Below are 26,524 nucleotides of genomic sequence, written 5' to 3'. Positions count from 1 at the left end.
ATATTCAATGATGTGCCCTTTATTATAGACCACAAAGAGAATTCGATAAATCAGATTTGTAATATGAAAAAATACTTGCTAAAGTACCAAAAATCAGCATTTTCAGTATTCGTGCACCCTCTGTGACTTCCAGGAAGAGTTTAACCCACTTAACCCTAAAGTTTGTAAAGATCTAGTTATATTGTTGCTTTGACAAAGTCATTTCTAAAGATTATTATTTATATATGTGATTAGTGATTTCAATTTTTTTGATTCATTTTAAGTCAACCCTGTTACATGAACTGAACTCTCGTTTTAATATGGTGAAACTATACCTTTTTAAATATTTTTTTCAAAAGAAACATTGAATGTCTAATAGTGAAATCATAGTGTGAAAGCAGGTGAGCTGGTTCTACTCTTTTTGGCCATTTGTTTTGGTGGTGGAAAACTAGTGGGTTGAGCATAACACGTCACAATCCTGTTACCCATAGATAAACAGAAATGAAATGATTTTAAAGTTGTTGTTTTTTTTAAGCTTGCAGTCAATTGCCCCTCCCTGTTGCACACAACAAGTTTCCATTTACCCTGTCACAAGGGGATTTATGTCTGATTTAATAAAGATGCACTATGCTGAAATCCCTCCACCATTACCTGGTTGCTAAAATTCTAATAGTTCAATTAATTTCAGTTTATGTGACAAAACAAGCAAGTATAGTGTAGAGAATCATTGTCCCTCTAAACAGCTGTGAAATGTATTTTCCATAACCAAAAATATTGTATTTTCAACTTTTTGAAGCTGGTGTACAAAACCAAAAGTAAAAGACACAAAAATGAAACTTAAGAACGGGAAGCATAGAAATATCGCACATAGAACAGATATACCGCTTCTTAGACTTGCTTTCAATGAGAATGACAGATCTATAACTCACATTTCTATGTGAACTTGGTCGGGTCGCCCAAAAAGTTACATATTGCAGCTTTAAGATTAAATCATCAACCCTGTTACGGTCAACGCTGTTACGGTCAACCCTTATACAGTGGTTTGCAAAAGTATTCACCCCACTTGGCATTTTTCCTATTTTGTTGCCTTACAACCTGGAATTAAAATGGATTTTTGGGGGGTTTGTATCATTAAATTTACACAACATGCCTACCACTTTGAAGATGCAAAATATTTTTATTGTGAAACTAACAAGAAATAAGACAAAAAAAAACAGAAAACTTGAGCGTGCATAACTATTCACCCAGACCCCCCCTCCAGCTCCTTCAAGTTGGATGGGTTCCGCTGGTGGACAGCAATCTTTAAATCATACCAGGGATTGTCAATTGGATTAAGGTCTGGGCTTTGACTAGGCCATTCCAAGACATTCCCCTTAAACCACTTAAGTGTTGCTTTAGCAGTATGCTTAGGGTTATTGTCCTGCTGGAAGGTGAACCTCTGTCCCAGTCTCAATTCTCTGGAAGACTGAAACAGGTTTCCCTCAAGAATTTCCCTGTATTTAGCGCCATCCATCATTCCTTCAATTATGACCAGTTTCCCAGTCCCTGCCGATGAAAAACATCCCCACAGCATGATGCTGCCACCACCACACTTCCCTGTAGGGATGGTGTTCTCGGGGGGATGAGAGGTGTTGGGTTGATGGACAAAAAGCTTAATTTGAGTCTCATCTGACCAGAGTACCTTCTTCCATATGTTTGGGGAGTCTCCCACATGCCTTTTGGCGAACACCAAACGTGTTTGCTTATTTATTTCTTTAAACAATGGCTTTTTTTCTGGCCACTCTTCCGTAAAGCCCAGCTCTGTGAAGTGTACGGCTTAACGTGGTCCTATGGACAGATACTCCAATCTCCGCTGTGGAGCTGTGCAGCTCCTTCAGGGTTATCTTTGGTCTCTGTTGCCTCTCTGATTAATGCCCTCCTTGCCTGGTCCATGAGTTTTGGTGGGCGGCCCTCTCTTGGCAGGTTTGTTGTGGTGCCATATTCTTTCCATTTTTTAATAATGGATTTAATGGTGCTCCGTGGGATGTTCAAAGATTCAGATATATTTTTTCAACCCAACCCTGATCTGTACTTCTCCACAACTTTGTCCCTGACCTGTTTGGAGAGCTCCTCGGTCTTCATGGTGCCTCTTGCTTGGTAGTGCCCCTTGCTTAGTGGTGTTGCAGACTCTGGGGCCTTTCAGAACAGGTGTATATATGCTGAGATCATGTGACACTTAGATTGCACACAGGTGGACTTTATTTAACTAATTATGTGACTTCTGAAGGCAAAGGGGTGAATACATATGCACACACCTCTTTTCCGTTATTTATTTTGTATAATTTTTTGAAACAAGTTATTCTTTTCATTTCACTTCACCAATTTTGACTATTTTGTATGTCCATTACATGAAATCCAAATAAAAATCAATTTAAATTACAGGTTGTAATGCAACAAAATAGGAAAAATGCCAAGGGGGATAAATACTTTTGCAAGGCACTGTACTTTATTTGGCACTTAATAGGCACTTACTAAAGTCATTGTTTAATTAAACCTCTTGAGATGGGATTTTTTTGTATTAAGTTGCACATGATGATGATAGAATGAAACCAGTTCAAAGTAGGGTGACCCAAATATGACAAATGACTGTAGTTGGTACATTGATAAAGTTTGATCATAAAGTTACTGGTCCCCTCCCCTGTGTCAAACACTTGGATTCAGGAGGCAGGCATTAGGATTTACTTTTGGCTTCATGCAACGTCACAAAATAGGTCTGGCTGTACAGGTCTGGCTGTACAACCGATTGGCAAACATACTGCAAATTGAGAAATTATGTGACTAAACTGAATAAAAAGAAGAAGAAACTACACAATGAAACAAAGATAAATGACCATAATTATGGTAAAAAGCTTTGGAGCACCTTAAATGAAATTTTGGGCAAAAAGGCAAACTCTGCTCCATCAGTCATTGAATCAGATGGCTCATTCATCACAAAATCCACTGATATTCCCAACTACTTTAATGATTTTTTCATTGGCAAGACTAGCAAACTTAGGCATGACATGCCAGCAACAAACGCTGACACTACACATTCAAGTATATCTGACCAAATTATGAAAGACAAGCATTGTAATTTTGAATTCCGTAAAGTAAGTGTGGAAGAGGTGAAAAAAGTATTATTGTCGATCAACATTGACAAGCCTCCGGGGTCTGACAACTTGGATGGAAAATTACTGAGGATAATAGCAGACGATATTGCCACTCCTATTTGCCATATCTTTAAGCCTACTAAAAAGTTTTATTTTTATTTTTATTTAACCTTTATTTAACCAGGTAAACCAGTTGAGAACAAGTTCTCATTTACAACTGCGACCTGGCCAAGATAAAGCAAAGCAGTGCAATAAAAACAACAACACAGAGTTACATATGGGGTAAAACAAAAAATAAAGTCAAAAATACAACAGAAAATATATATATAGTATGTGCAAATGTAGCAAGTTATGGAGGTAAAGCAATAAATAGGATATAGTGCAAAATAATTACAATTAGTATTAACACTGGAATGATAGATGTGCAAGAGATGATGTGCAAATAGAGATACTGGGGTGCAAATGAGCAAAATAAATAACAATATGGGGATGAGGTAGTTGGGTGGGCTAATTTCAGATGGGCTGTGTACAGGTAAGCTGCTCTGACAACTGATGCTTAAAGTTAGTGAGGGAGATAAGAGTCTCCAGCTTCAGAGATTTTTGCAATTTGTTCCAGTCATTGGCAGCAGAGAACTGGAAGGAATGGCGGCCAAAGGAGGTGTTAGCTTTGGGGATGACCAGTGAGATATACCTGCTGGAGCGAATACTACGGGTGGGTGTTGCTATGGTGACCTATGAGCTAAGATAAGGCGGGGATTTGCCTAGCAGTGATTTATAGATGGCCTGGAGCCAGTGGGTTTGGCGACGAATATGTAGTGAGGACCAGCCAACAAGAGCGTACAGGTCACAGTGGTGGGTAGTATATGGGACTATGGTGACAAAACGGATGGCACTGTGATAGACTACATCCAATTTGCTGAGTAGAGTGTTGGAGGCTATTTTGTAAATTACATCGCCGAAGTCAAGGATCGGTAGGATAGTCAGTATTACGAGGGCATGTTTGGCAGCATGAGTGAAGGAGGCTTTGTTGCGAAATAGGAAGCCGATTCTAGATTTAACTTTGGATTGGAGATGCTTAATGTGAGTCTGGAAGGAGAGTTTACAGTCTAACCAGACACCTAGGTATTTGTAGTTGTCCACATACTCTAGGTCAGACCCATCGAGAGTAGTGATTCTAGTCGGGTGGGCGGGTGCCAGCAGCGTTCGATTGAAGGGCATGCATTTAGTTTTACTAGTGTTTAAGAGCAGTTGGAGGCTACTGAAGGAGTGTTGTATGGCATTGAAGGTCATTTGGAGGTTTGTTAACACAGTGTCCAATGAAGGGCCAGATGTATACAAAATGGTGTCATCTGCGTAGAGGTGGATCTGAGAGTCACCAGCAGCAAGAGCGACATCATTGATATACACGGAGAAAAGAGTCGGCCCAAGAATTGAACCCTGTGGCACCCCCATAGAGACTGCCATAGGTCCAGACAACAGGCCCTCCGATTTGACACATTGAACTCTATCTGAGAAGTAGTTGGTGAACCAGGCGAGGCAGTCATTTGAGAAACCAAGGCCATTTAGTCTGCCAATAAGAATGCGGTGGTTGACATACACAGAGAGCTAACATTAATAATATGCATTACAATCTCTGCTGGCTCAAAGTGGAGGAGAGATTGACTTCATTACTACTTGTATTTGTGAGAGATATTGACATGTTGAATGCACCGAGCTGTCTGTTTGAACTACTGGCACACAACTCGGACACCCATGCATACCCCACAAGTTATGTTACCAGAGGTCTCTTCACAGTCCCCAAGTCCAGAACAGACTATAGGAGGCGCACAGTACTACATAGAGCCATGACTACATGGAACTCTATTCCACATCAAGTAACTCATGCCAGCAGTAAAATTAGATTTAAAAAACAGATAAAAATACACCTTATGGAACAACGGGGACTGTGAAGTAACACAAACATAGACACATGCATACAAACACACGATAACATACACACTATACACACATGTACACATGGATTTTGTGTTATATATATGTGGTAGTAGAGTAGAGGCCTGAGGGCACACACTTAATATGTTGTGAAATCTGTTATGAATATATTGTAAAGTTTTTAAAATGTATAACTGCCTTAATGTTACTGGACCCCAGGAAGAGTAGCTGCTGCCTTGGAGATCCATAATAAATACAAATACAAATACATAATGCCGGAAATGTAATACACCAATGGTTTGATAATTTCAATATGTACCATCAACACATGTCTGCCTATAACTTGCTTTGGCTTTGTTTACAATCCGTAAGCTCAAGCAGAACATACTCCCAAAGATACTGGTAACCTTTCATCTGTGGTGTGACTGTTAGCTAGCAAGCTACTTGCTAGCATGCCAGCAAAAGCACACTGTGTTGTGACTGGATGCCATAGTGTAACTTTATTTTCTGAAGAATGAAGACATCCGACAGCAGTGGCTGCTTTTCATTTCGGGTGGACAGGCTGAACGGAAAATTACGATCTGGTCACGCATGTGCAGTGCACATTTCGAGTGAAGTTGCTTTATCAATTGGGGAGAGCATTTGACGGGTCTTGCCAGGAAGCTTATCCTGAAGACGGATGCTGTACCATCATTGACAGTGGATCTTGCAAGCGGTGACCATAATGTAAGTATCAAAGTTTGATAATTTTTCAGGGGGTTCTGCAACATCCTCAGCACCCCTACTTCCCGCGGCTATCATAAAGCCTCTCGTGTAAAAGCCAAACCTTGACCCAGAATTGTTTTGTTCACCGGACATTTACAACTATCGGCCTATGTCAAATCTCCCATTTAAAAAAAGCTTTTGCTCAGCAACTCAATGCTTTCCTGAAGAGAGTCTGGTTTTAGACCCCATCATACTACTGAGACCACACTCGTGAAGTTGGTAATTGTCCTTTTAACGGCGTTAGACCAAGGCTCTGTGTCTGTCCTTGTGCTCCTAGACCTTAGTGCCGCTTTTGACACCATTGATCCCCACATTCTTTTGGAGAGATTGGAAATCCAAATTGGTCTACGTGGACAAGTTCTTGCCTGGTTTAGATCTTATCTGTCGGAAAGATATCAGTTAGTCTCTGTGGTTGGTTTGTCCTCTGACAAATCAATGGTAAGTTTCAGTGTTCCTCAAGGTTCTGTTTTAGGACCACTATTGTTTTCACTATACAGTATATGCTACCTCTTGGTGATGTCATTCGAAAACACAATGATAACTTTCACTGCTATGCAGACGACACACAGCTGTACATTTCGGTGAAGTCCCAAAATTGCGTACTCTGGAAGCCAGTATTTCAGACATAAGGAAGTGGATGGAGGCAAATGTTGTACTTTTAAACTCGGACAAAACAGAGATGCTAGTTCTAGGTCCCTAGAAACAAAGAGATCTGCTGTTTGATCTGAAAATTAATCTCAATGGTTGTACAGTTGTCTGAAATAAAATGGGAAGGACCTTGGCGTTACTCTGGACCCTGATCTCTCTTTTGATGAACATATCAAAAATATTACAAGAGCAGCTTTTTCCATCTTCGTAACATTGCAAAAAATCAGAACGTTTATTGTCACTTCAAGATTAGACTACTGCAATGCTCTACTCTACGGCTACCCGGATAAAGCACTAAATAAGCTTCATCTAGTGCTAAAAATGGCTGCTAGAATCTTGACTAGAACCCAAAAAAAAAGATCATATTTCTCCAGTGCTAACCTCTGGCTTTCTGTTAAGGCTACGGCTGATTTCAAGGTTTTAATGCTAACCTACAAACTATTACATGGACTTGCTCTTACCTATCTCTCCAATTTGGTCCTGCCGTATATACCTACACGTACTCTACGATCACAAGACGCAGGCCTGCTTATTCCTAGAATTTCTAAGCAAACAGCTGCAGGCAGGGCTTTCTCCTACAGAGCTAAATTTTTATGGAATGGTCTGCCAATCCATGTGAGAGACACAGACTCGGTCTCGACCTTTAAGTCTTTACTGAATAATCATCTCTTCATCAGGTCCAATGAATGAGTGTAGTATGGCCCAGGGGTGCGAAGGTGAACAGCAAGACAATGGAGTGACAAACCCCCCTTGCTGTCTTTGCCTGGCTGGCTCCCCTCTCTCCACTGGGATTCTCTGCCTCTGACCCCATTACGGGAACTGTCACTGGCTTGCTAGTGCTCTCCCATGCCATTTCTAGGAGGCGTGCATCATGTCTTGCCAGGCTTTTTTTGTTGCTATACTCGACTTGAGTGGGTTGAGTCACTGACGTTATCTTCCTGTACGGTCTTGCGCCTCCTCGGGTTCTTGTGGTGGGGGAGATCTTTGTGGGCTATACTCCGCCTTGTCTCAGGGTAGTGGGTTGATATCCCTCTGGTGATGTGGGGGTTGTGCTTTGGCAAAGCGGGTGGGGTTATATCCTGCCTGGTTGGCCCTGTCTGGGGGTATTGTCGGACGAGGCCACAGTGTCCCCCGATCCACCCTGTCTCAGTACTCAGTATCTATGCTGCATTCATTTATGTGCCGTGGGGGCTAGGGTCAGACTGTCCTATCTGGTGCATTTCTCCTGTCTTATCTGGTGTCCTGTGTGATCTTAAGTATGCTCCCTCTAATTCTCCCATCTCTCTCTCTCACTCTATCCCCTCCCGGAGGACTTGAGCCCTAGAACAATGCCTCAGGACTACCTGGCCTAACGACTCCTGGCTGTCCCCGTCCCCAGTCCACCTGGTTGTGCTGCTGATAGAGTTTCTGCTGTTTTGCCTGCGGCTATGGAACCCTGACCTGTTCACCGGACATTCTGCTCCATGCGTCTTTGAACACAGCACAGTGCCAAGCGGCAGGCTGATGAAACATCTGAAAGAGAGACACTGTGAGAAATGACTGAGGACATCCTCAGACAGACATAGAAAACCACAGCATTGGGTCAGCAGAGAGAGACTTCCATCCTGGTTTAGACAGAGCTCCTATCCCAGGGGCTCATGGGATTGGCTGGATTAAAAATCATAGATTTTCTGTGACCTTCATGTCTTTAGGAGGCACTGTAACTAGCTTTCTTACAATTTGTGATGAATGAGTGTGTTGTTGCAGAAATAAATAGGCCTATGAGCACCAGCCCCTGGAAAGGTCTGAGCACGGCCCTGTTCTTGACCTAAGGGCACCAATCATAAGGCAGCACCAGTCAGTCAGTTAGGTTATTTAGAGCAGAGTGATGAAAAATGAGCTGTGCCTAACCTATTCTGACAAGATGGTTTTACACAGCAGGCCTCACCACTAATGAGTCAGGATGGCGCTGTGGTGACATTTCTACTTCTGGATGGCAATTCATAAATAAAACAAGCAGAAAGCAGCCCGTTTTCTCTTTCCCCTGTGGTAGTCATGACGCTGTGGAAGTTGTTTTTTCCTAACCTTGATCGTGTTCTTTTATGATATTTTTCCCTTTGTTTTTAGTTGTTGGTATTTCTCCAGAGTAGCTGTTTCTTTTTTTGAGGATGTTCGAGGCAAAGAGTTGTTTGATTGGATTCCACAGGAGTCTTTTAATTATTTATTTCCCTCTGAAGGTTCAGACTGGAATTCTTTGTGCTCAGAAAACTAATTATTCTTCATTCATGACTCTATGTGTCCCCCTATGCAGTTTCCCTGCTGATTATACATCCTAAATCTTGCATAAGTAGACATGCTTTAGAAGCCAGTCCATATTTGCATTTCAGTTTTTGTGTGTGTGTGTGTGTAATTACGATTCATATCAGCCATTAGCCATTACCGAACCAGGCTTGTTGTTCCCCCTCAACCTCGATGGCCAGGCCGAAGTCTGCCAGCTTCACTGCAGCTCCCTTGGACTTGGAGGCAAGCAGAAGGTTCTCAGGCTGGGTACAAAGAGAGAATAGCCAATCAGTCAGTGAGAGGAGACAAGAGACCTGAGCACAAGCAGGAATACGGTGGCAGACAGACATGATTCTGGGCCAGAACACACACACACACACTCTGCTACTGCTATGAGATGTTATCTACCCTCTGATACACATAGACATACACCACACACACACACACACACGTACACACACGCACAAACACACACACTTAACATCCCAGCCCACACAAATCCATTTTAGCACTCCATCTTCCCTCAGGGAGATGTAAAACGATGTGAATGGAACATTTATCTCTGGGGCAGGAGGAGGGTATCTTTGTACAGGAATGTGTTAGTGGATGTTAATAACAGTGTGAGTGCTGAAGCAGTCTGTAAGAAATATAAAAAAGATGGAATAAACAAAAATGTACCTTTGAAAGATTGAACAAGAAGGCTGCGTTTACACAGGCAGCCCAACTTTGATATTTTTTTCATTAATTGGTCTTCAGATCAGCTCTGAAAAAGATCTGATGTGAAAAGATCTGATGTGATTGGTCAAAAGACCAATGAGTTGAAAAAAGATCAGAATCAGGCTGCCTGTGTAAATTCTTAAACTGTATTGATATTTTCTCATGATGACTTTGTGCTTTATTGATTTCAAGTCCAGGCAAAAAGAGTGTGGGGTTATGGATAGCGGCACTTGAACATGTGTGATAATAAATGGGACAGTACTGGAACCAACCCTGTGCTTTATCTGTCCCTCATTGACACTACTGTAAGGTTCTGTATTTATTTTCTTAGTCAACCTTGTGTTCTTGAACGTAGCCCTGTTTCTTTGTGTTCTTGAACATAGCCCTCTTTCATTTCACCTGTGTTTGTTACTCACCTGGTCTCATTAGCTCCTTATTTAGTTCAGTTCATTCTGTTTGTGCCTTGTGAGGTATTGTTCGTTTTGACTCTACTAAGCCTTTTCATAGCTCGTTTGTGAGAACCAGTTATAGCCTTCAGTCCTAGTTTTGATTCTCCTGCTTGTTTGCCTACCTGTGTATGACCATTGCCTGCCTGTGATCACGATTCCTGCCTTTTGCGAAGGCGTAATAAACACCTTCCGCGCTCTGTGCGTGAATCTACACCTTTTTCTCCCTGAGTATTCATTACAACTACAACATTGCAGATACTGTATCACACACCAATGCTTTCTGATATGATGGAGATGGTGTGAGGGTTTGTTGCCGCTTTTACTGTAAATGAGAAACCACACTCTTTTAAGGGTCCCTCGAGCTGACATTGAGATATGAAGTACATGTACTGTACATGATAAGTTGACAACAGAACAATGGATTGATGGTTGTTGCATTGTAAGTGAATGCCTATTCAATCAGGTCAGCAGTGACATCCAGACTCCAGACATATGGAACAGACAGGACCAAACAGAGTGTTATCACGGTCACACAACCCCAGTCATGACTTTGAGTTGCAATCACCATCTCAGGTGATTGTGGCCTTTAAGCTAATCAGGCTTAATGGGACATGATGATGAGAAAATAAATATGTATACTGATTGACCGCTACAGCACGTTGTATTATCAAAATCGGTTTTAATAAATGTTTTGCCTGGACTATAAATCATGAGAAAATATAAATACAGTTTAAGAATGCAGTTGAGACTGTAGAGAGTTATGGCACACAAGAGGACGAAGTCATGAGGTGAGGCAGGTCAGGAGTCTTTAGTAACACCTGACTCAATGTGGGGACCAGAGGAGGTGACAGGTGGATTCTCTAATCAACCACCCATCAAGTCCCAGCTCCACCTGGACTGACCTGCTATGAACTTGTGGTGCTGAACCTCCCAAAATAAATGTCCCTGAATTGAATAAAGTATGACTTGAGCACTACAGAGGTATTGACAAAGTTATTATTTGCCCATATGCTGCCGACTAAACCTTATGTTGTATGACTAGTTCTCCCTCTTCCTCTCCTCCTCCTCCTCTTCCCATCAGACCTCTGTGAGAACAGCGTGGGGGTGTGATGGCTAGAAACAGATTTGCTAACATCCCATCCCATCTCATCCCACGCTCCCTCCCCACTGTAACCACAGTGCAATTATGTCACACATTTCACAGAGGTGGTCCTCTCAGAACCATTCAGTAGCAACAAAGCTTCTAATCACAGCCCAAATGGCCTGTTGTCCGCTGCCTGAGCAAACATTGAATACATAGATGTGTCCTTAAAGGGGTAATCTGCAGTTGCTACATCCATTTTTGGACTAACAAATTAATGATATACTGTATACCCATTGATTCTTGAAGAATATAACTTATAAATGCCTCATATGAGCTTAGTTCAACTGTCGTACCCCACCAGAACCCAAAATATAAGCTTGTTTTACTCCAACGTTTGCAAAGTAAACGTAAACAAACCCTGTATAGCTTCAAAACATGGTTCAAACTATACTTTTGATATCATGGATGGTGACTCCTTGCATCCATAGCTCCCTCTATGAATTTGAGAGTGGCTACGTCTCTCCATCCGCATCCCTCAGCTTTTTACCGAAACAGCGGCAGGCAGACCGCTTTGTTATTGTTTCAACTGCTGATTGTCGCTTTAAGGTTCAAATTAAAGAGTCTGGATGACTAAAATGAATGGTTGAAATGTATTTCAATTAATGAAAATATCAAACAAATATATAATCTAAAGATTCTGGGTATAGTTTCTTTAAATTCAAATCCAATGTGTTTAACGGAATTTTGATACACAATCAAATGACAACAATGTCATCAAAGTTAGTATATTGCAGTGGATAAACAGTCTGTGACTGTGCCAAATACCGTCTGTGTCTTTTAATTTATTCCTTATTAAATCTTACCTTGAGGTCCCTGTGAACGACTCCCATCTGATGACAATGAAGCACTGCCTCCAGAATCTGCTGAATACAATGACTATGAAAGGAGAGAGAGAGAAAACAGAAAGACTGAGTGGGCTGGGAGTTCGGCGGCGCTAAATTGAGTGCTATTGAAAATGGGCTTTAATTCAGCATTAATCCACACAGAATTTTGGGAGAAAATTGTTTATGCACCTCTAAAACGATACAAGACACACCGAGACGTTAGATATGTTCATTCATTTTTCTAAAGCTGTCGATCAACACAGTAGCATGGGCCAAAGCCTGTCTGATGAGTTTCTGCATGTTGGGCTGGGCGTCAGTGGGAGGCTAATTAGCCACTACACTCAGCTGTCAATCAAGCAGTGGAGCAGCGAGAGCCCGGTCCGCAGAAACCCGGAGTGAAACGTGTACATTGATTGGAGGTCGCTCCGACACCTCCGACACCTCCACAACCATCTGTTTCCATTTGATTCTATTCATTAATTTGTTTTGTAGCCCTGTCGCTCTGTCACTGCAAATCAATGGCCCAGTCAGTATCTTTCACTGGTTAGGTGAAGTGGGAAGACGCTCTATCCATGAATGGGCTTATACAGGTAAAGCTGTTCAATCCAAATGAACAGTCCAATAATTAAAGAAAAGAAAGAAAGGCCTCTGACTGACTACATCACAAAAAAGGGTTGTAAAGCCTTGAATGTACAGCATATCAGGGTTTTCTATCTATGCCTTTAGGTCCTCTCTAATCTCTCTGGTTTGGGAGTGCTGTGACCTCTGTATAATTCACTTAATTTAATACATGTTACACTTCAAGTTATTACGTTGAAGTCTCTAAATTGCTTTTCTCACAGATCTGATTTTGGGTGTATGCTGTGCATGCCGTGTGTGTTTGTTTTTGGGTGTATGCTGTGTGTTGTGAGGTGGTTTCACTGACCTGGCGTCGGCCTCGCTGTAGTACTCTCGAGCAACAATGTCTTCAAAGAGCTCCCCGCCCGTGACTCTGAGGAAGAGAGGGGATTGTTAGGCGGCCTGTCTCAAGAGGAGAGCAGGTGACCTGGAGCATGGAGCCAACGTGAGAGAAATACACCCTTCCCTGTACCCTTCATATCAGCCACTAAGACACATTGACAACTGAGTGTTGACATGGAACCTAACAGGCACCTCAATGGTACCTTTCTGACGTGAGAAAAGGCACAAGCAGTTGTCTCACTGTTGCAAAGTACAGACTATGTACCCTTTAAAATATGAATTTTATGTGTTCACGGCAACACATACCAGCTTGTGTAATGTATTGCAATGAGTGCAAGGGTGTGGGTGCTGACATTTCAAAGTTCAAAGCAGCCTTCAGTGTGGGAAAATTGCCTTGTCAATTTGTCAGTATGATGAACTCCATGCTCCCATTTAATAGGTGGGTGTGAGGCCATCCATCCATCAGACAGCCTCCACTAAGAGAGAGCCTGTGAATCCCAGAGCAGAGCTGCTGCTGCTGCATGGGAGAAATGTTGCACCTGGGAGCTGGGAGCTGGTTCCTGCGGTGCTGGTGAGTCACTGTCGCCCTGGGACACAGCCAAATGCTACCCAGTCATGCCTTCATAGGATACACACATAGACTGGCACACACTGACCAAGTATCGCCAAATATATGAATGTGGTACAGCATGTAAGCATACACAACATTATCGATAATAATAAGTAGATAAAGTTAGATATTTGTGGACCTATTTTGTAAACCTGCTAGTACAAAATGATTGGGCTCTGACAAAGCAGTTTGCTCCAAAATGTGTCAGCTTTAAAGAATATCCAAGATGACTTAGTTTGTATTTTCATAGTCTCTCATTTGTGTCCTTTTGAAACCTTCAGTAAGTATCTGTGTCTGATCTCATAGAATTAAAGGCCCAATGCAGCCATTTTTATCTCAATATTAAAACATTTCTGGGTAACAGTTAAGTACCTTACTGTGATTGTTGTCAATCAAAATGATCAAAAATAAACAAAAATAGCTTCTTAGCAAGAGCAATTTCTCAAGCAATAATTTTTCTAGGACTGTCTGGGAGTGGTATGAGTGGGGAGGGGAAAACTGAAAATTAGCTGTTATTGGCAGAAAGGTTTGGAACTCTCTTTCTTATTGGTCTATTAACAAATTCACTGCATGGTGATGTCACCAGGCAGGCCAAAACTCCATCCCACCACAACAGGCTGAAATTTCAGACAGTCTTTTCAAACAGCTCTTACTCTAAAAGGGCATTATCATCATTTTCACAATTTCGCAGCATTTTTCCAACCTCATAGTGTGAAAATATATATAAAACAGGGAAATCACATGTTGGACTGCACTGGGACTTTAAGCAAATGTGATCTCTCTGATAGGGCACAATAATCAAAGAGAATATATGGAGTTGTGCTTATGTGACTGCTTCTTAACAATACCTTGCTGTTTCAAATCAGTTAAGAACAACTTGCATTGTCATCTTCTTATGCAACACTTTGTCCTGCTGCTCACTGTCTCACACGTACAAAGCTGTTTTTCATTCAGAGACATTAACAGGGAAGAGGCAGGTAAAAGAAGATACCTCGTAACAGATGCAAGAAGAATTCTCTTAAAGTTACAATACTGTAGTACTTTTCCAATGTTAACATTTCCAGTTTCTGTAATGAAAAGCATTCAACACCTCCAGGGGACTGTAATCAATGTTTTGCAGACTGAAATCAACAGTTCTTTGAAAGGCATTGAAAGGTATTACAACATTAGAGTGTTTAAAATGCTTCTAGTAGTGACTTTTACAGAACTATGATGGAGCACTCAAACGGAGTACACTCAGCACTACTGGGCTCTTTAGCCATAATTAGCGGTTAGAAACCACAGCCTATAGTGTATAGCTTACTGAGGAGCTTATTGAATTCAGGACCTCTACTTATATTAATGGTTCCGTCTTACACAGGCTGCTCTGATCAGTGTGAGTAGGACACACATCAAGACTCACATCAAGCTACCTTCCAGACTAGAAGAATCATTGTGTCATTAATGTCAAGCCTCCCCGCTGTGTGTGTGAGAGCAGATGGAACAGTGCTGTAGATAGATTCACTGCAGTGCATTACTCACAGGTCAAAGATCAGGTAGTGATGCCCCTCCTCCGAGATGCTGTCATGAAGACGCACTGGATGGAGATAAAGAGAGAAAATAAGTCAACGTGCGGGGATTGAAAGCGTTAATATTTCCCACATAGACTGCATAGTCAATAAACTTCAAATGTCTAAATCACACATCTTAATCACCCAGTCCACTGCATATGTCAAATCACAGTGTCCCACATTCCCCAAAATAAACTATATGGCCAAAAGTATGTGTACACATTGTTCAGCCACACCCATTGTTGACAGGTGTATAAAATCGAACACACAGCCATGCAATTTCCATAGACAAACATTGTCAGTAGAATGGTCCGTACTGAAGAGCTCAGTGACTTTCAATGTGGCACTGTTATACGATAACACATTTTAGTCATTTAGCAGACACTCTTATCCAGAGCGACTTACAGGAGCAAGTAGGGTTAAGTGCCTTGCTCAAGGGCACATCAACAGATTTTTCACCTAGTTGGCTCGGGGATTAGAACCAGCAACCTTCCAATTACTGGCACAACGCTCTTAACCACTAAGCTACCTGCTACCTTTCCAACAAGTCAGTTCGTCAAGTCTCTGCCCTGCTAGACCTGCCCCGATCAACTGTAAGTGCTGTTATTGTGAAGTGGAAACGCCTAGGACCAACAACAGCTCAGCCGCGAAGTGATGGGCCACACAAGCTCACAGAACGGGACCGCAGAGTGCTGAAGCACGTTGCGTGTGAAAATCGTCTGTCCTCTGTTACCGAGTTCCAAACTGCCTCTGGAAGCAACGTCAGCACAAGAACTGTTCTTCGGGAGCTTAATGAAATGGGTTTCCATGGCCGAGCAGCCTCACACAAGCCTGAGATCACCATGCACATTGCCAAGCGTCGGCTCGAGTGGTGTAAAGCTCGCCGCCAATGGATTCTGGAGCAGTGGAAATGCGTTCTCTGGAGTGATTAATCACGCTTCACCATCTGGCAGTCCGACGGACTAATCTGGGTTTGGCGGATGCCACGAGAACGCTACCTGCCTGAATGCATAGTGCCAATTGTAAAGTTTGGTGGAGGAGGAATAATGGTCTGGGGCTGTTTTTTATGGTTCGGTCTAGGCACCTTAATGAAGGGAAATCTTAACACTACAGCATACAATTACATTCTAGACGATTCTGTGCTTCCAACTTTGTGGCAACAGTTTGGGGAAGGCCCATTCCTGTTTCAGCATGACAATGCCCCGTGCACAAAGTGAGGTCCATACAGAAATGGTTTGTCGAGATCGGTGTGGAAGAACTTGACCGGCTTGCACAGAGCCCTGACCTCAACCCCATCGAACACCTTTGGGATGAATTGGAACGCTGACTAAGAGCCAGGCCTAATCGCCCAACATCAGTGCCAGACCTCACTAATGCTCTTGTGGCTGAATGGAAGCAAGTCCCTGCAGTAATGTTCCAACATTGAGTGGAAAGCCTTCCCAGAAGAGTGGCAGGGAAGGGGGGACCAACTCCATATTAATGTCCATGATTTTGGAATGAGATGTTCGACGAGCAGGTGTCCACATACTGTTTTCAAGAATATCTAGGTTTTGATTATAAGTAGGCCTAACTGAAGGGATGTGGTACACACTGTTCATTAATTACTTTAGTCAAGCTTAGATAGTGCTTCTGGTGTCCTGTTGCTGTCCTTATGTTATCTCCATGATGGAGAGAATCTCTCTCTCTCTCTCTCTCTCTCTCTCTCTCTCTCTCTCTCTCTCTCTCTCTCTCTCTCTCTCTCTCTCTCTCTCTCTCTCTCTCTCTCTCTCTCTCTCTCTCTCTCTCTCTCTCTCTCTCTCTCTCTCTCTCTCTCTCTCTCTCTCTCTCTCTCTCTCTCTCTCTCTCTCCCCCCTACCCACCAGTGCCCAACACACTCCTCCCCTCCCCCAGCAGGCAGCGTGTTGTGCTGCTCCGTGTGCCTGTGTGTGGGCGTGTATGCACTGAGAGAGAGGGAGAGGACACGTGTGCGTTTGTGTGTGGGTGCAGAGATAGAAAGGATAACAAGTGGAAGACTGCGGTTTGGATACCTTCACCTGCCAACACCAATGCATAGCAACCGTCTCACCATTACATAAGCCTGAAACAGCAATCTCACTTCATTCCCTGAAAATACTTTGATTTGCATTCGCCACTGTCAACATTGCTAAACAACACCCCCACTAGTTTTTGTCTACACTTAAAGCATGTTTTATTTCCTAAAAACTGCAGAAATCCCATGCTAAACAGAGGTATAGAGAGGGAACTTTTTAAAAGAGGTAATGGAAGTAGCGACATCCTAAATGTCCTCATCCATTTTGATAGCCTTGTGATCCTGAGCTGCTGTTTTGTATGAGTGCACAGAGAGGATCTCGCGGAGGAAAAGGCCAATCTGGTGTTACTGACTGATGGTGGTGCTTTTGGCCTGTCACTGTCTGTGTTTGGTTCCCTTGGCAGGGCTTTCCATATCAGCAGAGAGAACACTCTTCCCTCTGTTATGGGATGTGACTAGGTTAAGTCACTAAAGAGTATATTTCTTGAGAGCTCTTGATGGAAATCTTTGATCTCAGCCTCCTTAAGAGTCTTTCCTTTACAAATCACTTGTCCAGGCTGTTGTTATCAATCTATCCCTACATGAAAGGTTAAATGAATAGAGATGTGTTTGGGTTGTTCTAGAATTACGGTGGCATTTGGGCATGGCATTTATTGTATTTTACCATAATGATAACCAGTAGAAGTAGTAACACCAACGAGACATTTTTGGTAAATTAGGATTTTCTGAAATCTAAAGTCATGAAACCTTTAAAAATAATTTACAAAAGTGATATGATTAATTATTTTGCTCACAATGTTATTTCCCTTCATTTAATTTGACACACCAAATTATCAATGACATTTTTCAGATGTATGAAAATTAAAAGGGTTTGATTAGCTAATAATTTATTTAATATAGACCCCTCACCTTATAACAGTTTGCCACTGGAGAGAATGCTCAAGGTCCTTGTATATCTTTGTAATCAGGCAGTAACACCAATGACATAAAACTGAAGGACACACATTATACTAGTAAAAATAGGTATTTTAAAAGCCTTTGTTTCTATTGATCTATACAATATATTAAATACTTTTGTCATAGATAGATTTCTCTAAATCCCAAAAACATATCACTACACCTCTACACATCACCAGTCGGACAAGCCAATTTACTAGCCCCCAGTAGTTTCTACAATGCATACAAATAGATGTTTTGCGGTATAACGGACTTACATATGCTTTCTTATTAAATAACTGTAAAATAAAATGGAAATGTATGCTTTGTCAATTTTTTGTCATTTTAAAGTGTTTTTACATGGTGTCAAAGTCAAAGGACAGCATTTACCACCACAATTCAAGAAGGAATTCTAGCTTAATGGGATGGGATGGCTAAAGTACTTTGTCTCTCCCACAAAGCATTATGACAACACAACAAGGAAAGCTTTATTACACGGGTGAGAGCCTCTACACTGATACATTTACATTTACATTTTAGTAATTTAGCAGACGCTCTTATCCAGAGCGACTTACAGTTAGTGAGTGCATACATTTTTTTCATACTGCTCCCCCGTGGGAAACGAACCCACAACTCTGGCGTTGCAAACGCCATGCTCTACCAACTGAGCTACACAGGACTGATACGTCAATTATCCCTAGCAGTAAACAATACCTTCACATGTGGCGACATCATCGTATAGGTAGGGACTGCTGTCAATCCACCAAGCATGATAAGCATGAGCCTTTAGGAAATCTCCAAACCATTATATGGGTGTCACTGGCATAATGGGTTTGAGTGGTTCTTCTACAAAATCCATTCCCAGGAATCGCACTATTTACAAAGAACAGGCGTATTCTGTGACTATTGAGAACCAAACGTACCAAACTTGGCCCCTAGCCCTTGGCGTGTTGAGCCTGAATTATGAGTATCAGAGCCAATTCATCCAACACGTTGGTTCTCTCCTCTCCTGGATCTATGTGGGCGGACTTCGGCTCTTTGACGAATAACCGCCCCCGGTTACTGCAGAGGAAGGCTGCCATGTAAAGAATGTGCCGATAAACAAAACGAGTCACTCTCAAAGCTGCAAAGTCAATTTGGAGGATCTAACTGCTGCTCTGCACCGTCTCAACCAGCATGGTGGATGTAGGAGCACATGAAGATCGCTGGATATGGGCCAGTTCTTTAATAGCCTGTGATGGTCGGTTAGGCTCAGGGATAGAGAGCACAGGATGAGGGCAGTGTGTCTCAGTGCATCCAGTTGATTCAGAAAAAGGCAGCTAGCTTACGTCAGAGCCTATACTTTACAGAACTGGGAACTTGACTTCTACATTGACAGGGGAGAGATTGACGCTGATGATCTTTATCCTATTGAGCTGCAGTCTGCGCAGGCAAATTTCCCACAAGGGCTTTAAAATGCATACACGGCCACAGGGGCAAATCTTCAGCGAGATGACAGCAGATAATGTATTCCTTTCCTCCCAGTCTGTCTGTTGAGGAGCAGGAGGAATCCTGTTCGTGTTGATAGAAGGCTGGATGTTTCAGCTTCCCCCTGTCTCTATCCCTCTCCCTATCACTGACAGATCACAAAACAGCATACAAACTTATCTGAAGGCATCCACAGGTCATACTCGTGTTGATTCTCTCTCTGACCACTCAGAGGCTGGGTTAGACATACAGTACAGTCGAGTCGTACTCCCTCTCTTCCTCTGTCATTCTCTCTCTCTCTCTCTCTCTCTCTCTCTCTCTCTCTCTCTCTCTCTCTCTCTCTCTCTCTCTCTCTCTCTCTCTCTCTCTCTCTCTCTCTCTCTCTCTCTCTCTCTCTCTCTCTCTCTCTCTCTCTCACACACTTCAAACAGATGAAAATATCTTTGGATTAATAATGCAGATATATTTACAATTTAGTAATTTAGCAAAGCAACTTACAATTATTGTATTCATCTTTAAATAGCTATTTTTCCTCAATAAAGAAGTTATCAACAAAGTCAGTGCTATTAGGAAAAGACAAGTGAAACTTTTTTTCAGGGGGGGATAAGACTGAGATGTCTTATTTAAGATACTTTTTGAAGAGGTGGAGTTTCAGACGTTTTCGGAAGATGGGCAGGGACTCTGCTGTCCTAGTGTCAGGAGGAAGCTCGTTCCACCATTGGGGTGCCAGGACAGAAAAGAGCTTGGACTGGGCTGATCGGGAGCTGACCCCCGTAAGGGGTGGGACGGCCAAAAGTCTAGAGGTGGCAGAACGGAGTGCTTGGTTGGGGTGTAGGGTTTGAGCATAGCCTGAAGGTAGGGAGTGGCAGTTCCTCTTGCTGCTCCGTAGGTAAGCACCATGGTCTTGTCGTGATGCGAGCTTCAACTGGAAGCCAGGGGAGTGTGCAGAGGAGCGGGATGACATGGGAGAACTTCGGAAGGTTGAACATCAGGCGGGCTGCGGCATTGTAGATAAGTTGCAGGGGTTTGATAGCACAAGTGGGGAGCCCAGCCAACAGAGAGTTGCAGTAGTCCAGACGGAAGCAGGCGGGATGCATTACTAAACACGAATGGGTGTCTATTCATCAGTAAATTACACATTGTGGTTCTTAGTCGGCTCTGACGGTGCCACGCCTCAGGCTGTCACAGAGTGAACCACAACAGTCAGCTAGCTGTCTGTCTCTCTGGATGACTGTCACACTTTCACTGGGTGCATGATTCTGCTCAATGGAGGCAGATTACATCAATGCTATACTATAGTGAACTATAAGTTTACTATGCTCCCAAAAGAATCTGACCCAAGGTTAGTGACTTATCTTTTTGAAATGTCCCAATCTGAACTACTTAATATTAGGTAGTGTTAAAGAATGTATATAATGTAACACATTGGAAAACGAATATCGTGGAATCAGCCAATCAATGAGACAGAATAACGAAAAATAATTTGAATGGATCATAGCGCTTCTGAGATACACTGAAAGAGTGGGAGTAGGATGAAGAAGCCAGCATGACCTGATTGGCCTCCAGAACTAAAGAACTCACCAATGTTTGAGTGCTTCAGCAGTCGGCAGATCCTGGCCTCTCTGTCCAGCTTCTGGTGATCTGAAACCAAGCACACAGACATGTTCATAATGCAGAATACAGTATGTCTCTTTCCCAGAAATTGGCCTTTTGTCAGGTTCCTTGTCAAATACAATGTACAGAACTGTGTAATAATTCAACTGTCAGGCCAGGGCTGGTCTGGCTCTGGTGCAGCAGCTCTGTGATGATGGAATGTCTATGGAGCTGGTTATCTGCAGATAGATGGCTAAGATGGCGCCGACAGAGGGTGCCTCGACTCGAGCTCCATAGACAGTCCAGCTGTTTTTTCTAGTGTTTTTCTCTAATTTTCTTAATCAGTTTGTTTCGTGATTACCATTTTCATTCTTTTATTTCACTAGTCCTGCATGTTGGAGCTCGAAGCCTAAGATTTTCACTGTACCCTACAATAACACCTGCAACCCTGTACATGTGACTATTCAACACTCTGTTTCTCTGAATCTGAAATCATTCTAGACCTCAGCTGAATCTGATAATGAATAATGTGGCTGATGAGCAAGTTGAGACAAAATGACTTGGTGTTACCTTGGATTGTAAACTGTCATGGTCAAAACATATTGATTCAATGATTGTAAAGATGGGGAGAGGTCTGTCCGTAATAAAGAGATGCTCTGCTTTTTTGACACCACACTCCACAAAGCAAGTCCTGCAGGCTGTATTTCTATCTAATCTTGATTATTGCCCAGTCACATGGTCAAATGCTGCAAAGAAGGACCTAAAAAAGCTGCAGCTGGCCCAGAACAGAGTGGCACGTCTTGCTCTTCATTGTAATCAGAGGGCTAATATGAATACTATGCATGCCAGTCTCTCTTGGCAAAAAGTAGAGGAGAGACTGACTGCGTCACTTCTTCTTTTTATAAGAAACATTCATATGTTGAAAATTCCAAATTGTTTGCATAGTCAACTTACACACAGCTCTGACACACACACTTACCCCACCAGACATTTTCACAGTCTCCAAATAGTATTATATAGAGCCATGATTGCATGGAACTCCCTTCCATCTCAGATTGCTCAAGTGAACAGCAAACCTGGTTTCAAAAAACAGATAAAGCAACACCTCTAAGCAAAGCAAATGTATGTAGTTCTGTCCTTGAGGTGTTCTTGTCTATTAATGTTCTGTATTATGTCATGTTTCATGTTTAGTGTGGACTGCAGCAAGAGCAGCTGCTGCTTTGACAACAGCTTTGACAATAAAATTATCTGTATGGTCCTTCAGTCAAGCAGTGAATTTCAAACACAGATTCAACCACAAAGACCAGGGAGGTTTTCCAATGCCTCGCAAATGAAGAGCACCAATTGGTAGATGGGGTAAACGTTTTAAAAAGCAGACATTGAATATCCCTTTGAGCATGGTGAAGTTATTAATTAAACTTTGGATGGTGCATCAATACACCCGCTCAGGGATTTCACCATGATGCCAGTGGTGACTTTAAAACAGTTACAACGGCTGTGATAGGAGAAAACTGAGGATGGATCAACAACATTGTAGTTACTCCACAATACTAACCTAATTGACAGAGTGAAAAGAAGAAAGCCTGTACAGAATAAAACATATTCCAAAACATGCATCCTGTTTGCAGTAAGGCACTAAAGTAAAACTGCAAACCATTTGGCAAAGAAATTAACTTTATGTCCTAAATACAAAGCGTTATGTTTGCGGCAAATCCAACACAACACAATACTCTTCATATTTTCAAGCATGGTGGTGGCTGCATCATGTTATGGGTATGCTTGTCATCGACAAGGACTGAGGAGTTTTTTAGGATAAAAAGAAAGGGAATACAGCTAAGCACAGGCCAAACCTGGTTTGACTTAAATAGGCTTGGAAATCTATGGCAAGACTTGAAAATAGCTGTCCAGCAATGATCAACAACCAACTAGACAGAGCTTGAATAATTTAAAAAATAACAATGTACAATCCAGCTGTGCAAAGCTCTTAGAGACAAACCCAGAAAGACTCACAGCTGTAATCACTACCAAATGTGATTCTAACATTTATTGACTCAGGGGGTTGAAGGCACTGTAGATGCTGATGGTTAACAGTGCTGGTAATGGTGTGGGGTGGTGTATAATGAGGGTGTGGTTGGCAGGGTGGGAGGAAGGGGGTGATGGTGGGCATGGTGCAAAGGAGGACGTTCGGGAAGAGAGAGAGGTCACATCGCCACGAGCCACTTTCCCCACTAATGAAAGTGAGGGGGAGTGCAGCCAGCGAGATAACAATGCCGCTTTGCCAAATAAATGCTACCTTCCTGTCCGAGAGTGGGGGGCTTTCTGCAGTATTAATGAGCAATCCAAATTGGCAGATGAGGAAGAGGAGACCCCCTTTTCCCTCCTAATTTCTACCCCTCTGTTCATACAGCCCTTCACTGTCTGCACAATCTGTAGAGCTCAATCAGGGATGGAGAAGGGCTGTATCAGTCCTAAAGTTGTGCAAAAGCATTGCCCCTTTATCAAGTTCATGATCGAATCGGAGATGAGATAAACCAAGCCTCCTCCATAATCCAGGATTTTCTTGTGTGAGCAGGAGCTTCACAAAATCCCATGTGCTGTGTAGCAGCTACATTTATCACTATCAATAAGTAATGTTTCAGTAATTCCACAATTAGCCATATAAGATATGAAACAAATATAATCTAATTATTTAATTCTATAATATTTGCTGTTGTACGAGGGTTTTAATAAGTGTATGACAATCATCCCTCTATACAGACCTCCTGTACTGTATCCACTGTAATGTATAAGCAAAGATATGCTCTGGACTTGGTGTTGCTAAGCAACCCTGCGCAATATACCAAAAATAGAATTATAAGATATATGAGTTTTAAAAAACTACAGAGGGAAAACTCACAGCAAATTCAGTTATCTAACCCTGTACAAATCCTCTAATAGGGAAGAATTCAAATAAAAGCTTCAACAGCACTGAGCACAAATCAATGGCAATATACGAAAGTGTGAGACTACAATGAACCTTACAAAACAATTTCCCAATAATTTTTTACCCAACAACAATCAAACAGCAAATGACATAAGCCATAGAAAATGATATGTCCAATACACTATGCCAGTGGAACTTTGTACAGTATTATTGGTGTTCACTGTTTAGTGAATGGATTTACAACGTAACATACAGTACCAGTCAAAAGTTTGGACACACCTACTCATTCAAGGGTTTTTCTTTATTTTTTACTATTTTCTACATTGTAGAATAATAGTGAAGACATCAAAACTATGAAATAACACATATGGAATCATGTAGTAACCAACAAAGTGTTAAACAAATAAAAATATATTTTATATTTGAGATTCTTCAAATAGCCACAGTTTGCCTTGATGAGAGTGTTGCACACTCTTAGCATTCTCTCAACAAGCTTCACCTGGAATGCTTTTCCGACAGTCTTGAAGGAGTTCCCACATATGCTGAGCACTTGTTGGCTGCTTTTCCTTCAATCTGCCGTCTGACTCATCCCAAACCATCTCAATTGGGTTGAGGTCAGGGGATTGTGGAGGCCAGGTCATCTGATGCAGCACTCCATCACCCTCCTTCTTGGTAAAATAGCCCTTACAGAGCCTGGAGGTGTGTTGGGTCATTGTCCTGTTGAAAAACAAATGATAGTCCCACTAAGCCCAAACCAGATGGGATGGTGTATTGCTGCAGAATGCTGTGGTAGCCATGCTGGTTAAGTGTGCCTTGAATTCTAAATAAATCACAGACAGTGTCACCAGCAAAGCACCCCCACACCATAACACCTCCTCATCCATGCTTTACGGTAGGAACTACACATGCAGAGAGACTCCAGACCAAAGGACACATTTCCACCGGTCTAATGTCCATTGCTCATGTTTCTTGGCCCAAGCAAGTCTCTTCTTCTTATTGGTGTCCTTTAGTAGTGGTTTCTTTGCAGAAATTCGACCATGAAGGCCTGATTCACATAGTCTCCTCTGAACAGTTGATGTTGAGATGTGTCTGTGACTTGAACTCAGTGAAGCATTTATTTGGGCTACAATTTCTGAGGTTGGTAACTCTAATGAACTTATCCTCTTCAGGAGAGGCAACTCTGGGTCTTCCATTAATGGTGGCGGTCCTCATGGGAGCCAGTTTCATCATAGCGCTAGATGGTTTTTGCGACTGCACTTGAAGAAACTTTCAAAGTTCTTAAAATGTTCTGTTTTGACTGACCTTCATGTCTTGAAGTAATGATGGATTGTCATTTCTCTTTGCTTATTTGAGCTGTTCTTGCCATAATATGGACTTGGTCTTTTACCAAATAGGGCTATCTTCTGTATACCCCCCCTACCTTTTCACAACACAAATGCATTCCAGGTGACTACCTCATGAAGCTGGTTGAGAGAATGCCAAGACTGTGCAAAGCTGTCATCAAGGCAAAGGATGGCTATTTGAAGAATCTAAAATATAAAATATATTTTGATTTAAAAACATAAAAAACATTGTTACTACATGATTGCATACGTGTTCATTCATAGTTTTGATGTACAGTGCCTTGCAAAAGTATTCCCCTTGGCGTTTGTCCTACTTTGTTGCATTAAAACCTGTAATTTAAATGGTTATTTATTTGGATTTCATGTAATGGACATAAACAAAATAGTCCAAATTGGTTAAGTGAAATGAAAAAAATTACTTGTTTCAAAAAATTCAAAAACACAAATAACGGACAAGTGGTGCGTGCATATGTATTCACTCCCTTTGCTATGAAGCCCCTAAATAAGATCTGGTGCAACCAATTACCTTCAGAAGTCACATAATTAGTTAAATAAAGTCCACCTGTGTGCAATCTAAGTGTCACATGATCTCAGTATATATACACCTGTTCTGAAAGGTCCCAGAGTCTGCAACACCAATAAGCAAGGGGCACCACCAAGCAAGCGGCACCATGAAGACCAAGGAGCTCTCCAAACATGTCAGGGACAAAGTTTTGGAGAAGTACAGATCAGGGTTGGGTTATAAAGAAATATCAGAAACTTTGAACATCCCACGGAGCACCATTAAATCCATTATAAAAAAATTGAAAGAATATGGCACCACAACAAACCTGCCAAGAGAGGGCCGCCCACCAAAACTCACAGACCAGGCAAGGAGGGAATTAATCAGAGAGGCAACAAAGAGACAAAAGATAACCCTGAAGGAGCTGCAAAGCTCCACAGCGGAGATTGGAGTATCTGTCCATAGGACCACTTTAAGCCATACACTCCACAGAGCTGGGCTTTACGGAAGAGTGGCCAGATAAAAGCCATTGCTTAAAGAAAAAAATAAGCAAACACATTTGGTGTTCGCCCTAAGGCATGTGGGAGACTCCCCAAACATATGTAAGAAGGTACTCTGGTCAGATGAAACAAAAATTGAACTTTTTGGCCATCAAGGAAAACGCTATGTCTGGCACAAACCCTACACCTCTTATCACCCTGAGAACACCAGTGAAGCATAGTGGTGGCAGCATCACGTTGTGGGGATGTTTTTCATTGGCAGGGAC

The 26,524-nt window shown here is 42.1% G+C and overlaps 1 protein-coding gene across 4 annotated transcripts in view; it reads right to left on the bottom strand.

Moving 5' to 3' along the window:
• Positions 1–26,524, bottom strand: part of LOC121579654 (calcium/calmodulin-dependent protein kinase type II subunit alpha) — an 81,005-nt gene that overhangs the window by 30,951 nt on the left and 23,530 nt on the right. For all 4 annotated transcript variants that reach the window (XM_041894434.1, XM_041894436.1, XM_041894433.1 and 1 more), the window contains exons 3-7: positions 20,979–21,038; positions 14,937–14,991; positions 12,771–12,836; positions 11,825–11,897; positions 8,872–8,974 (exon numbers count right to left, since the gene is read on the bottom strand). In XM_041894434.1, coding sequence (XP_041750368.1) covers positions 8,872–8,974; positions 11,825–11,897; positions 12,771–12,836; positions 14,937–14,991; positions 20,979–21,038 — 357 coding nt within the window. The remainder of the gene's footprint in view (positions 1–8,871; positions 8,975–11,824; positions 11,898–12,770; positions 12,837–14,936; positions 14,992–20,978; positions 21,039–26,524) is intronic.

This window comes from Coregonus clupeaformis, chromosome 13 (assembly GCF_020615455.1).
Source record: "Coregonus clupeaformis isolate EN_2021a chromosome 13, ASM2061545v1, whole genome shotgun sequence".
Classification (NCBI taxonomy): domain Eukaryota; kingdom Metazoa; phylum Chordata; class Actinopteri; order Salmoniformes; family Salmonidae; genus Coregonus; species Coregonus clupeaformis.
This window is presented reverse-complemented; position numbering and strand designations above follow the sequence as displayed.